General features: G+C 44.5%; 2 protein-coding genes across 2 annotated transcripts; one reads left to right on the forward strand and one right to left on the reverse strand.

Moving 5' to 3' along the window:
* Window positions 1-238: 238 nt before the first annotated feature.
* On the forward strand, window positions 239-2897 carry LOC118509695 (N-acetylgalactosamine kinase-like). The gene is made up of 7 exons (XM_036050763.1): window positions 239-805; window positions 871-1038; window positions 1112-1319; window positions 1377-1642; window positions 1702-1958; window positions 2024-2216; window positions 2273-2897. Exons 1-7 carry the CDS (start codon window positions 669-671, stop codon window positions 2478-2480), a joined length of 1437 nt encoding a protein of 478 aa, XP_035906656.1. The 5' UTR covers window positions 239-668; the 3' UTR covers window positions 2481-2897.
* A 1556-nt stretch (window positions 2898-4453) lies between these two features.
* Window positions 4454-6991, reverse strand: LOC118509696 (N-acetylgalactosamine kinase-like). The gene is made up of 7 exons (XM_036050764.1): window positions 6464-6991; window positions 6229-6396; window positions 5948-6155; window positions 5625-5890; window positions 5309-5565; window positions 5051-5243; window positions 4454-4994 (listed from the first exon to the last, which is right to left on the reverse strand). Exons 1-7 carry the CDS (start codon window positions 6598-6600, stop codon window positions 4787-4789), a joined length of 1437 nt encoding a protein of 478 aa, XP_035906657.1. The 5' UTR covers window positions 6601-6991; the 3' UTR covers window positions 4454-4786.
* Between the last annotated feature and the right edge of the window lie 6495 nt (window positions 6992-13486).

Consider the following 13486-nt stretch of genomic DNA (forward strand, 5'->3'; position numbering starts at 1 on the left):
AAGAATACGAAATAATTAAAGTTTTCGAATGGATCGATTCATGTCGATAAAAGAAACAGAAAAGAAATGAAAATATCAAAATAACGGTAATTCGCAATTACAAGCGTTGTGAATTATTACAGCGTTTATTAGTGCGAAATAGCTTTATGAATGAGATAACTCTGATAAACCTTATCGTACCGTTGGTCGCTAAATCATTCTGCAAATAACATGCTTCGGTGACTCGCGATAGCCCCGTTTGAATACTTTTCATTCACACACACATCCATCCATCCATCCGATCAGCCACGCACAGCTGGCATTCCCGATGATAACGTTCTCATAAGTACGTGTCAGTTCAGTCTCCTTGCGTTGCTCCAGCGCAGTCGTACGCAGTCGAAGCCAGCAGAAGGAACTCCCGGAACGGCAAGCGCCACCGTGGGCTGGGATAACCGCTGAAACAGCTGATAAAACACACAGTGCGGTGTAGTGAACAGTTTCCACCGACGCAGGTTGCATTGACCGGCCGGTACTTTACGCAAAACCCGTTTGCACTTGTCGCGTGATTGCAAGTGCGAGTGCGATTGTTTGTTTACATTGAGCCACGTCTGATCGGGAGCCCGAGACTCGAGCAGTGAGGTCGATTCGGCGTTCGTTGCGAGCTCGTTTGGTTCGTGCTCGAGCTCACGATGTCGAGCGATCGGGGCGACCTCTGTGTACAAGTACTCGAAGCTCTACCCAACTGCGGGCGGCTGTCTCGGCTGTTGGAATGTTTTTCGAACGAGTTTGCACGTGCTCCCAGCTTCGTTGTGCGCTGCAGTGGAAGGTACCTCGACTTCGCTGTCTAATAACTGGTCCAGTCCAGCACTGATTATCCTGCTATTTTCTCAGAGTGAATATTATTGGCGAGCATGTCGATTACTGCGGATATCCCGTCTTTCCGATGGCCATCGAGCAGACGATCCTGCTGGCGGTGGCTCCTTCGGACGACAATCTGCTGCACATCAAGAATGCCGACAGCAACTTCAAGCCGTACAAGTGTAATGTGCTCACATTCAGGTAAAAAAATGATAAATCAATTCGTTCGCCGGTATGATAATGACATCTGATGCTCGCTGTTTTCCTTCCCCAGCATTGATGTGCCCAGTGCCGGTGGACCGAACTGGTACCAGTACGTGCTGTGCGGCGTGAAGGGAATACTGGAAAACAGCACCATACAGCACGATGCTGCCCGAGGCATGATGATTATGCTGTCTGGCAACATTCCGCCGGCATCTGGACTTTCTAGCTCGAGTGCCATCGTCAGTGCCACCGTCCTGGGGACAGCGTACATGCATAACGTAAGTGTAGCCACCAGATTGAGCCTTGCCATATGCAACAAATTTATCCCATCGCAGGCCACGCTGAACAAACAAACTCTTGCCACCATTTCTGCCGAGTGTGAAAAGTTCATCGGAACGCAGGGCGGCGGCATGGATCAGGCCATCGCGTATCTGGCCCAGGAAGGATGCGCTCAGCTGATTGAGTGGAATCCGCTTCGAGCTACGCCGATCCAACTGCCCGCTAACGCCGTGTTCGTCATAGCCAACAGCTTGTCCGAAGCGAACAAGGCGGCCACGTCGGATTTCAATCAGCGTGTCGTGGAGTGTCGACTTGCCAGCAGGTAGGTTGAGCTGTTTAGCTGGAAGAACATTCACACATTAATCGAAGCCACTCATGCAGACTGTTGGCGAAGCAGATGAAGCTCAACTGGCGCGATCTGCATCGTTTCGCCGATCTGCAGAAAGCGCTCGGCCATTCCCTGGAGCAGATGGAAGCACTCGTGCATGCCAACCTGGGCCTGACCGTGTACACTAGGAGCGATTTGCTGAAGCTGCTGGAGGTAACGGAGGAGGACTTTTCCGCCAATCTGCTAACGCCCAACACGCGCCATTCGCAGACATTCAAACTCAGGCAGCGTGCGCTACACGTTCTGCAAGGTAGGCCGTTCGAAGCGATTCGAGGAGGACTTGAAACTTCTCTAACGCATAGCTTCTTCTCCCAGAGTCACTCCGAGTGCAACAGTTTATAGAAACGGCCAGATCCAACCCAGTCGACTGCATTCCGCGCCTGAAATCACTCATGAAGCAGTCACATGAGTCCTTGCGCACGCTTTACGAATGCTCGCACGATAACCTGGATCGGATTGTGGAGCTCTCGGATCAGCTGGGCGTAGGGACACGACTCACTGGAGCCGGGTAAGTGTGCACAGGAACAGTGTGTGTATGCGTTTCACTCACACTTGTACTCGTAGATGGGGCGGATGCGTCGTTGCACTGTGTGACGGTGTGGAGGAAAGCCAACGCTTCGTCGAAACGCTCAAATCGGAGTTTTACGCCAACCTGCCTAAGGCACAGACGTGCGACCTTGGGATTCTGTGCTTTGCCACCAGCCCGCAACGAGGAGCCGAAATTTATTCCATCGAACTGAAGCAACGCAACATTTTGGGCCCCTCAGCGTAAGCTATAATTGCCTTCAGCTCGTTCTAGCAAAAAACGCTATAGGATATTCTGTAATTTAGTTACCAAGCTCATTCATGCCATGGCAAGGATATCCTTCAGACTTTCTTTTACGTGCCATGGCCAAAACAAGCTTAATCTGCCATTTTAATTTAATTGTGCTGCATTCTATGATAGTTTATCTAAGACAACTGTTCAACAAAAACCTTGTTTCATCTGCCCTGGCCAAACAAATCTGCTGAGTTTGGTTTATCGTTTAAGTCTTGTTTATTGCTAGAGTAAGTAACGTGGTAAAGCCGGAGAGGCAAGCAATAAATGGTAACAACAAGCAACGGACTTCTTTGCCTTTGTGAATCTTGAAATTCGGAACATTTTTTATACTAAACATAACAAATAAATCTTAAAAATTAAAAAATATGACTAAAGCATGTAGTTTAAATAGATTGTCTGCAATATATTGTCTGCGATATATATATTTAAAATAAAATAAAAACCCACCGAAAAACATTTACCAAATTAGTTCTCTTTAATCATTCACTTATACTCCAGTTCCAGTCAATCGTGTATCCGTCGTCAAGGATCTTGGTGTTTGGCTGGACACAGGTCTGACCTTCATTTACCATATAGAGCGTGTAGTGTCTAGTGCATGTAGGGCTCTTGGTGTTTTGAAGCGTGTAGCCCGTGATTTTAGCGACCCCAGATGCCTTAAAACCTTATTTTGTGCCTTGATCAGATCATCGTTAGAATACTGCTCAGTGATCTGGTCTCCTAACGCCACATTGACCGCATCGAGCGAGTCCAAAGGTCCTTCACAAGATTTGCAATTCGCAAGTCTCCTGGTGATTGGTCTACTGGCTTGCCTTGCTATGAGGATAGATGTCGGTTACTTGGCTTGCAGTTGCTTGAAGTTCGCCGATCCTTTTCACAATCCACCTTTGTTGCAGCGGTACTATTGAACACTATTGATGCACCTGTCCTAAGGCCCTCGATTCCATTATATGTTCCTACGCGATTGCTCCGTTCAGTGGGTAGGAGCGATCCGCTAGTTCGCGCTATCCGTTCTTTCAATTCCTTTTCCCATTTTTTTGATTACTATCTCTCGTTATCCTGACAATACGGCGTCAAGCCGTAATCCTAAAAATATAAAATCTCTCGTTATCCTCTTTCCGTTCCCGTATGTTTTCCTCGCCATAACGCTTTCCCCTCAAGGTTTAGGTCAAGGTACTAGGGTAGGTTTGATTAGTACGGTTTAGGTTTATCTTCAGCTTTATTTAAAACTCAAGAATCGCACTCTGAATCTTTGATACTAAAGCATTTGATACTAAAAACTCATTTATTCCAGGTTCCACGAATCCGCGCGTCCGAGATTCGGGATTTTGGCAGCCGGGATCCGGGATCATGGAATCCGTAATACAGGATTTTGGTATACGGAATCTTTATACAGGGAATGGGCGACCCGACCGTAGAGGCGCCAACAGCGCCAGTCTTCATACGGCTGAACCGGGGTTCAAATCCCATCCGGACCTGTTCCTCCGTAGAGAGGACTGACTATCCAACTACGAGGTATCTTTAAGTCTAATAAAAAATGTCAGGTTTATGGCCAAAGAGAGGTCCTTAGGCCAAGAAGAGAGAGATATTATAGAGAAGTAATATCTCTCAGAGGCCAATTAGGAATGAGAAAGACTTCGATCTGCTTCGAATACAAACTCATACAACACAGAACGGTGTCCGGCGATAGCGTTCAAATTTTACGAATGAGTATTTGTCTCACTGAACTTTATAGAGCAGCATACGTCCACCTCAAACTTATGTTGCAGTTTGGTCTACACTTTTCGGGTGTTTTTTATTGAATTTAAAAATATTTCATTTTAGTCAATCAATTTTAATTATACCTTTTAGTATTATTTTCAAGCTATTGGAATCGTTTGATGTTGATTTGCCTACTTTTATAATGTTCTTAATGTAAGTTAAAGAAGTCCGTTGCTTGTTGTTACCATTTATTGCTTGCCTCTCCGGCTTGACGACGTTATTTACTCTAGCAATAAACAAGACTTAAACAATAAACCAAACTCAGCAGATTTGTTTGGCCAGGGCAGATGAAACAAGGTTTTTGTTGAACAGTTGTCTTAGATAAACTATCATAGAATGCAGCACAATTAAATTAAAATGGCAGATTAAGCTTGTTTTGGCCATGGCACGTAAAAGAAAGTCTGACGGATATCCCTGCCATGGCATGAATGAGCTTGGTAACTAAATTACAGAATATCTTATAGCGTTTTTTGCTAGAACGAGCTGAAGGCAATTATAGCTTACGCTGAGGGGCTCAAAATGTTGCGTTGCTTCAGTTCGATGGAATAAATTTCGGCTCCTCGTTGCGGGCTGGTGGCAAAGCACAGAATCCCAAGGTCGCACGTCTGTGCCTTAGGCAGGTTGGCGTAAAACTCCGATTTGAGCGTTTCGACGAAGCGTTGGCTTTCCTCCACACCGTCACACAGTGCAACGACGCATCCGCCCCATCTACGAGTACAAGTGTGAGTGAAACGCATACACATACTGTTCCTATGCACACTTACCCGGCTCCAGTGAGTCGTGTCCCTACGCCCAGCTGATCCGAGAGCTCCACAATCCGATCCAGGTTATCGTGCGAGCATTCGTAAAGCGTGCGCAAGGACTCATGTGACTGCTTCATGAGTGATTTCAGGCGCGGAATGCAGTCGACTGGGTTGGATCTGGCCGTTTCTATAAACTGTTGCACTCGGAGTGACTCTGGGAGAAGAAGCTATGCGTTAGAGAAGTTTCAAATCCTCCTCGAATCGCTTCGAACGGCCTACCTTGCAGAACGTGTAGCGCACGCTGCCTGAGTTTGAATGTCTGCGAATGGCGCGTGTTGGGCGTTAGCAGATAGGCGGAAAAATCCTCCTCCGTTACCTCCAGCAGCTTCAGCAAATCGCTCCTAGTGTACACGGTCAGGCCCAGGTTGGCATGCACGAGTGCTTCCATCTGCTCCAGGGAATAGCCGAGCGCTTTCTGCAGATCGGCGAAACGATGCAGATCGCGCCAGTTGAGATTCATCTGCTTCGCCAACAAACTGCATGAGTGGCTTCGATTAATGTGTGCATGTCCTGCCAGCTAAACAGCTCAACCTACCTGCTCGCAAGTCGGCACTCCACGACACGCTGATTGAAATCCGACGTGGCCGCCTTGTTCGCTTCGGACAAGCTGTTGGCTATGACGAACACGGCGTTAGCGGGCAGTTGGATCGGCGTAGCTCGAAGCGGATGCCACTCAATCAGCTGAGCGCATCCTTCCTGGGCCAGATACGCGATGGCCTGATCCATGCCGCCGCCCTGCGTTCCGATGAACTTTTCACACTCGGCAGAAATGGTGGCAAGAGTTTGTTTGTTCAGCGTGGCCTGCGATGGGATAAATTTGTTGTATATTGCAAGGCTCAATCTGGTGGCTACACTTACGTTATGCATGTACGCTGTCCCCAGGACGGTGGCACTGACGATGGCACTCGAGCTAGAAAGTCCAGATGCCGGCGGAATGTTGCCAGAAAGCATAATCATCATGCCTCGGGCAGCATCGTGCTGTATGGTGCTGTTTTCCAGTATCCCCTTCACGCCGCACAGCACGTACTGGTACCAGTTCGGTCCACCGGCACTGGGCACATCAATGCTGGGGAAGGAAAACAGCGCGCCTCAGAGGTCATTATCATACCGGCGAATGAATTGATTTTTCATTCTTTTACCTGAATGTGAGCACATTGCACTTGTACGGCTTGAAGTTGCTGTCGGCATTCTTGATGTGGAGCAGATTGTCGTCCGAAGGAGCCACCGCCAGCAGGATCGTCTGCTCGATGGCCATCGGAAAGACGGGATATCCGCAGTAATCGACATGCTCGCCAATGATATTCACTCTGAGGAAATAGCAGGAAAATCAGTGGACTGGACTGGACCAGTTATTAGACAGCGAAGTCGAGGTACCTTCCACTGCAGCGCACAACGAAGCTGGCAGCACGTGCAAACTCGTTCGAAAAACATTCCAACAGCCGAGACAACCGCCCACAGTCGGGTAGAGCTTCGAGTACTTGTACACAAAGGTCGCCCCGATCGCTCGACATCGTGAGCTCGAGCACGAACCAAACGAGCTCGCAACGAACGCCGAATCGACCTCACTGCTCGAGTCTCGGGCTCCCGATCAGACGTGGCTCAATGTAAACAAACAATCGCACTCGCACTTGCAATCACGCGACAAGTGCAAACGGGTTTTGCGTAAAGTACCGGCCGGTCAATGCAACCTGTGTCGGTGGAAACTGTTCACTACACCGCACTGTGTTTTATCAGCTGTTTCAGCGGTTATCCCAGCCCAAGGTGGCGCTTGCCGTTCCGGGAGTTCCTTCTGCTGGCTTCGACTGCGTACGACTGCGCTGGAGCAACGCAAGGAGACTGAACTGACACGTACTTATGAGAGCGTTATCATCGGGAATGCCAGCTGTGCGTGGCTGATCGGATGGATGGATGGGTGTTTGTGTGCGTGTATGAGGCTATCAAAAGGGCTGAATTGGGGTCTTAATTCAAGCGTGGTGCAAGCAAGAAGATTGCCCATAGTACACGCTGTTCTGTAATGCTGTGATGCATTTATTCAAGCCACAATTGGTCCGCAATCAAAATCGCGAACGCACATCTTCGTTGAACATGATTTTGTGAGACTTTGAAGACGACTGAATTTCATAGTTATGGTAAAAGGACTATGAAAGTTAGATATGGTTCAAAACAGCATATAGTGACTTGCACCTGTTCAAATTCAAGGGAAAAACTTAATATATATTTATATTTAAAGATAAATGCATAAGTAGCATATTCTTTAAATTGCATATTAATAAAAATCAGTTTTTGTTCAAAAATTTCTAAGTTTAGCAAATCCTGTTAATTTTGGACATGTTGCAACGGATACTTTTGTTCTAATACAAGTTGTGAGATTTCTTTACATGTAACTGTTCTATGGAAAAAGTATTACTTTAAAATTGATTTCGGCTAAGTGTAATAAAAAATAAATTTTCAAATAGATTTGGACCGTTTCCCCATATGCATGACGGACTATCCCGCTACGGGAAAATCATGTCAAAGGAGGCCAGAAATGGTAGGCGAAAGAAAGGATGTTCGTAGCTAGGAGAAGATTTTTCAATAACTTCGGTGCAAGTACACCCGTGAGTACTGCAAAAATGTCATATAATTTTATGCTTGTTCAATTTCGACTCCCATGGCTTCTTTTCAGGCTTCTCAACATCCGTCAAGCCGTGGCCTGGCCTTGGCGCAATCTTATGATAGAGCTGAGTGTGAAGATCATGGTTCAGGAGAAAATGAATCACATTTCTGTTATGACGGCTAAGGCGCCAATTTTCATAGTAACTCTAGTCCTATAATTGGATCTGCCAAGAAATCGCTGTTGATGGAAATATTGCTAAAACTCATTAGATAATACAATAAGAACATTTATCAAAGTTAAGTATACAGTTTAAGGAGTTGATAATGTTATTACCTGATTTTGGTATGGTAATACCGAGTAAGGTAATTGAAAGCATTAGCTCAAAAATACCCAAAGCTTCTATAAATACCCAGCAAAAATAATAAAAAAAAATCTTCGAATGAGGTTCACTGTGATTTAGTAAAATTAATAATCTATCATAGAAAACAAGTTTAGAAATCTGTTTGAACGATAAAATCGAACAATCTGTACACTCGACTTTGCTGTGTATCAAACGGTTATATTGAATATGAATAAGCTTACCTTACCAGCGAGATCACATCCAGAAAACCTGAATCGAACAACTATACGGCCGGAAGCAGAAGATTGTGTTCGATGACCGGACCAATTATCGACTGCGATGCTGGTGGAAAAACGGCTACTAATTCGTCCTAACCGACCTTCGAAACGATTAGCCATCGAGGGACACTGTTAAGTTTTATATTGCCGGGTGATGAGCAGCCCGCATTCACGAGCTCGTCCAAAACGTCCAGCGTGGTTTGTTGGTGCCATAATTTCCCATCGTTGTGTTCCCAGCGATTTCCAGCTTCCAGCTTGTAGCGGACCTCGGCTTACTACAGGTTTCTGGCCGGAGCTTGCGTCTGAAGGTGAAGTCGTACGTCTGAGACGCTTCCCAAACGCCGCCAAATGTTGGCATGTTATGTTTATTGTATCACATCGAATTGCACCACCTGAGTGCGTGTCTCGTTTTTGCTTGCCAACAACATCACATCAATAAACCCTGGGTGGTCTAAACGATACGGTGGCTGAATTTGTACGCAAAACATCGGAATGATAGCCATCGGGGGAAGATGGCACGATTGCTAACCGGTGAAGCGCAAAGATTGAAAGGCAAACTGGTGATGATGGCTTGTAATCATTATGTGAGAACCGACCCGGCGGGAACGGTTCTTGGAGCTTCAGGTGAAGCTTTTATAGAGGAATAATTAATCAAGTTCGATCAGGTAGTACAGTCAAGTTTGTATCGACGATACATTTCTTAAATTATAGTCAGTTTTCTCACATACATAGTGAGTTTAAAGCAAATTTGTCTCATTTCTTAGCCATCTTATTAAAGGATCGGCCATGAAAAAAGGCACCAACCGGTTCGTAATTATCCCGACCGACAACAATAGTACCAGCCAGCCAGCAGCAGGATAGCAGCAGAAACTTTTGCTAAAAAGTTTATTAAAACAATGGATCATACGATGTGAGACGAGTATGGAGCGATCTTTTTGCGTTTTGTTGCATTGTTCTCCGTAAGGGGCTTTCCGGAGGCACGGGAAACCGAACGCTCCACCGTATCCCGGAACATCCCATGTCTATCCCACATTACCACGATACTATTCCAAACATCACACCCTCCTTTTTGAACGCGTATTGTTTTTCCGTGACAATGATGTGGGCACAAGGAGATGAAGTGCAGGGTACTACAGCGTACTACAGGACGCAAAACACACAGGAGAATGTGGTATTGTGTCGTTGAGGAGTGCTTTTTTTCGTGCTGTTGTTGACTTCCTAGACTTTCTCGGTGACTTTCACACATAGCTTGGAAACCAATATCGAAATACTTTCGCCACCGCAGAAAGAATACCTGGTTTGAAGATGATTTAGTGTCGTATGGTGCCGTTTTTACCTGTACTAGCACGTATGTGCACCGGGCGGTCGCCCTGTGTGGGGAGCAGAAGGGAATTGTGGAAGTAAATTAAAAGTTAGGTGCAAAGGTATAAAAGAAGTTTATTGTTCGGAGACCTACCATTGCTATATGTTCTGTTTATCCTTCATAATAATGCTCCTGAAGGTAGAAAATATTTAGTGAAAAATTATATTTAAATTGTATTATGTTGTAGGAAGGCTCGTGAGATAACTCCTTAAGTACAATATCCTAGTTCCTAGCTCCTTCGTAGTGGTGTCCCTATACTGCTGTTTGGAACAACCGAACTATCAAAGTAAATTAACTATGATTGTAATAAGAAATCATAGTTTGGGGCGGCCCGGTGGTAGATGCAGTGGCACCAGTCTTCACACGACAGCACCGAGGTTCAAATTCCATCTAGACCGTCTCCTCGTAAGCAGGACATAGTACTTTACTAGAGGTAAAAACAAATCTTAGAAAGTCAGAAATGGCAGGCCGAGACCTCTCGAGGATGTAATGCCAAGGAAGAAGAAGATGAAGAAGAATTGATCATTTTATCGTTCTGTATGTTGCGGCGAATATTGGTCTCAACTGCTGATTGATTACTCTTAGGGATTCAATTTTATCCATTTAAATCTATTTTATAAAAAAAAATTAAAAATTGGTTTTGCATGTTCATGTGCCCTGGTTCTTTCTTAAGATTTGGCCATTAGCCTGCAAATTAACTTTGATCTTCCTTAGAGAACATCTTATCCACCTAAAATCAAACACAAATCACAAATCCACCTAAAATAAAAGCATTTAAACAGTAAGTACTCGTTAAAAACCTGAGGCCTCATCCTTAACAATATCTTGAGTCACCACTGCCATATTTAGCTGACATGTTTTAAATTGACAACTTCAAATTCTTAAAATTTTTCGACTCTGTTTAATTATGAACCTTTTATGTTTGTATTCGTGCGTCATTCACGACACAGTAACATTCATTTCACTTGTATAATTTTAAGCTTTGTTCCGGAATTCGAGACCAAATCATGTAGTTTTATAGCCGATTCATTCATGCTTTCAGTTTCCACACCTTGATGATTTCCATTTTAAGTAGTTTTCAAGCTGTTTTGTTCAAGTATGGCAATATTTTGGGTCTACGGTCGGTTTATGATCTGGATCATAATCAATCGATCTTTTCTACTGTTTTCTATTTTATATCGCTTCTAACAATATTTTAAGGAAGTATTAATCGAATAAAAGCGGCCATAGAAAATGATTATTGAAGTGTAGGAAGTATGTACAGGGTATTTTAGCTGATTTTCCCAACCAAATGTCATGTTCTTTGTGTCAAATGTGTGTATTATTATACGAAGACAACAAAAAACAAAATAATAAGCAGAAGAATTATTAAAAAATTGAGCAATAGTGTGTCAATTTGTTTTGCGGCTATAGAAAGTGGTATCAGTGTAGACCATCATGGATCTGATGCGATACTTATTAATTTAGTAAATAAAATATGATTAAAAATAAAGTAAACCAATTTATACTACTCTCAGGGCCTCTTAGGGAGTAATTATTTATAGTACTCTCAGGGCCCTTTGCTACCACCAAGGGCCTACGCCAGGGAGATGGGCTTGCCTGTCTCCTTTTCAACCTGGCGCTAGAGAGAGCCATCCGCGACTCGGAGGTGAAAACTTCGGGGACCATCATCTAAAAGTCAATCCAGATCCTGGCATACGCTGATGGCATAGACTTCATTGGTTTGAGGCTCTCCTATGTAGCAGAAACCTACCAAAGAGTAGAGCGAGCGGCACAGAACCTCGGGTTGGAGATTAACGAGGCGAAAACCAAAATGATGGTGGCACCACCAGCGGCCCTGCTAACAAACACTGATTTACGCAGAGGTGATGTACAGATAGGTGACCGCACCTTCGAAGTCGTCCAAAACTTCACCTATCTGGGGTCAAAAGTCAGCACCGACAACAACATTGATGTTGAGTTATGTCGCAAGGGTGCTGGCTGCCAACCGGTCATACTACAGCCTGAGGAAACTTCTCCACTCTAAATACCTGTCGCAACGGACGAAGCTGGGACTGTACAGAACATTTAAAGTCCCAGTACTCACATACGCCTCTGAGTCATGGACACTGTCCTAAACTGCCGAATCCCTCTTAGCCGCGTTCGAGAGGAAGATGCTCAGAAGGATTCTTGGCCCCGTATGTGTGGAATGACAATGGAGCTCTACAATGGCTACAATGATGAGCTCTACGAGCTGTACGATGCTCTCACCATCGTACAGCAAATTAGACTCGCCAGGCTCCGGTGGGCAGGTCACGTCATGAGAATGACACCGGACGACCCAGCCCGTAAAGTCCTTTTAGGCCGTCCACACGGACAGAGGACGCGTGGTAGGCCCAAATTGAGATGGAATGATGGCGGCAGAACGGCCGGGAAAACGGATTGGCAGACGACGGCGCTAAACCGTTAGCGGTATCGAAGATTTTTGCAGCAGGCCAAGATCGCAAAGTGGTTGTAGCGCCTGATAAGTAAGTAAGTAAGTAAGTAACTTATTTAACTTTTTTTTAGAATTATTTTATTATTCTAAATTTTTTATTTAACCTCAGAGGAACGGAAAGAAAATCCTCCAACGATTCAACGAGAGTTTTTTGAACGATTCAAGGAGTATGTTATGATCGTAACGGGTCATAATATACTGTCGTTTACATGGTGTTAAATAATATTTTAATTAAGTTAAATTAAATTAAAAGTACATAAATTCAAAGTACAGTCTTGCTTTGTCCCACGCAAACCAATCTATTATTTTAATTTATTGTCTATACGGTGGGACCTGCTCGACGTCTTTTATTATGAGCTATTACTATAAGATGTCTCTGTCAAATTCTCAAAAGGTTAGATGCAGTAGGTCACATTCGACATGAGATCTGTCCGAAAATTACCCGAAATATTTGAGATTATGTAGACTAGATTTCAATGAACTATTAAACGCATTGGTTAGTTATTATTTACTGAGACCTAGTGGCAGCCGCGCCAGTTGCTTACGTGAAAAAATTGGTGTTAAATCCTATCCGAACATTCCTTCCATAGGCAGAACTAGTTTCGTGTAAATAAAGTCAAAAAACCTGAAATGACAGGCCAAGACGTCTCGAGGATAGAGTTATGTTTGACATGGTTTGAAGTTGCTCTTGGAAGTGTAGCTTATCTATTCATTGTATTCATATTTTAATAAAATTGGGATTAGTTTCCATTTAATGTTCAGCGCGAATGCTCTGAAGTTAAAATTGATCAAAATATTGCTTGAATTTTTTGGATATAAAATCTATTATCTATCACATTGCACAATTACAATCGCTCTAGGTGACAAGAGTTAAATAACATGAATCGATGAGAGCATAATTTCCACATTCAGTTCACAGCTCGAACAAGACTAGAGGCAGCTGCTTCAATTAGATATGTTTTGTCGCAATTAAAACGACAGTTTGCCTAACACGCTTTACACCCATCATAACAGGTGTTTGGCCAACGACATCGTCGTACCGTAGTACGTAGGTAGCATCTTGACCGAAACCTTAGCCCCTTTTGCTAACAAGGCAGACCGGTAAGCTAGTATGCTGGTTGCAGCAAATTAGTCCCACACATCGGTTGGGTTGTGCGCTGGTAGGTTGGTAGACGGTAGAACAGCGTGCCAAACCGGTGATATAAACTCCGCTCTTCGAATCTCGTCGCATCATCGAACGGTCTCCGTAGGGTGACCCGTGACCGTGAAGGTAGATAGCTAGATGTTGTACATACAAGATTCCCTCCCGGAAGCTGGGCTTGCCCGTGCCATGGAGCTTGGAGA

The sequence above is a fragment of the Anopheles stephensi genome, chromosome 3 (assembly GCF_013141755.1).
Source record: "Anopheles stephensi strain Indian chromosome 3, UCI_ANSTEP_V1.0, whole genome shotgun sequence".
Taxonomy (NCBI): Eukaryota; Metazoa; Arthropoda; class Insecta; order Diptera; family Culicidae; genus Anopheles; species Anopheles stephensi.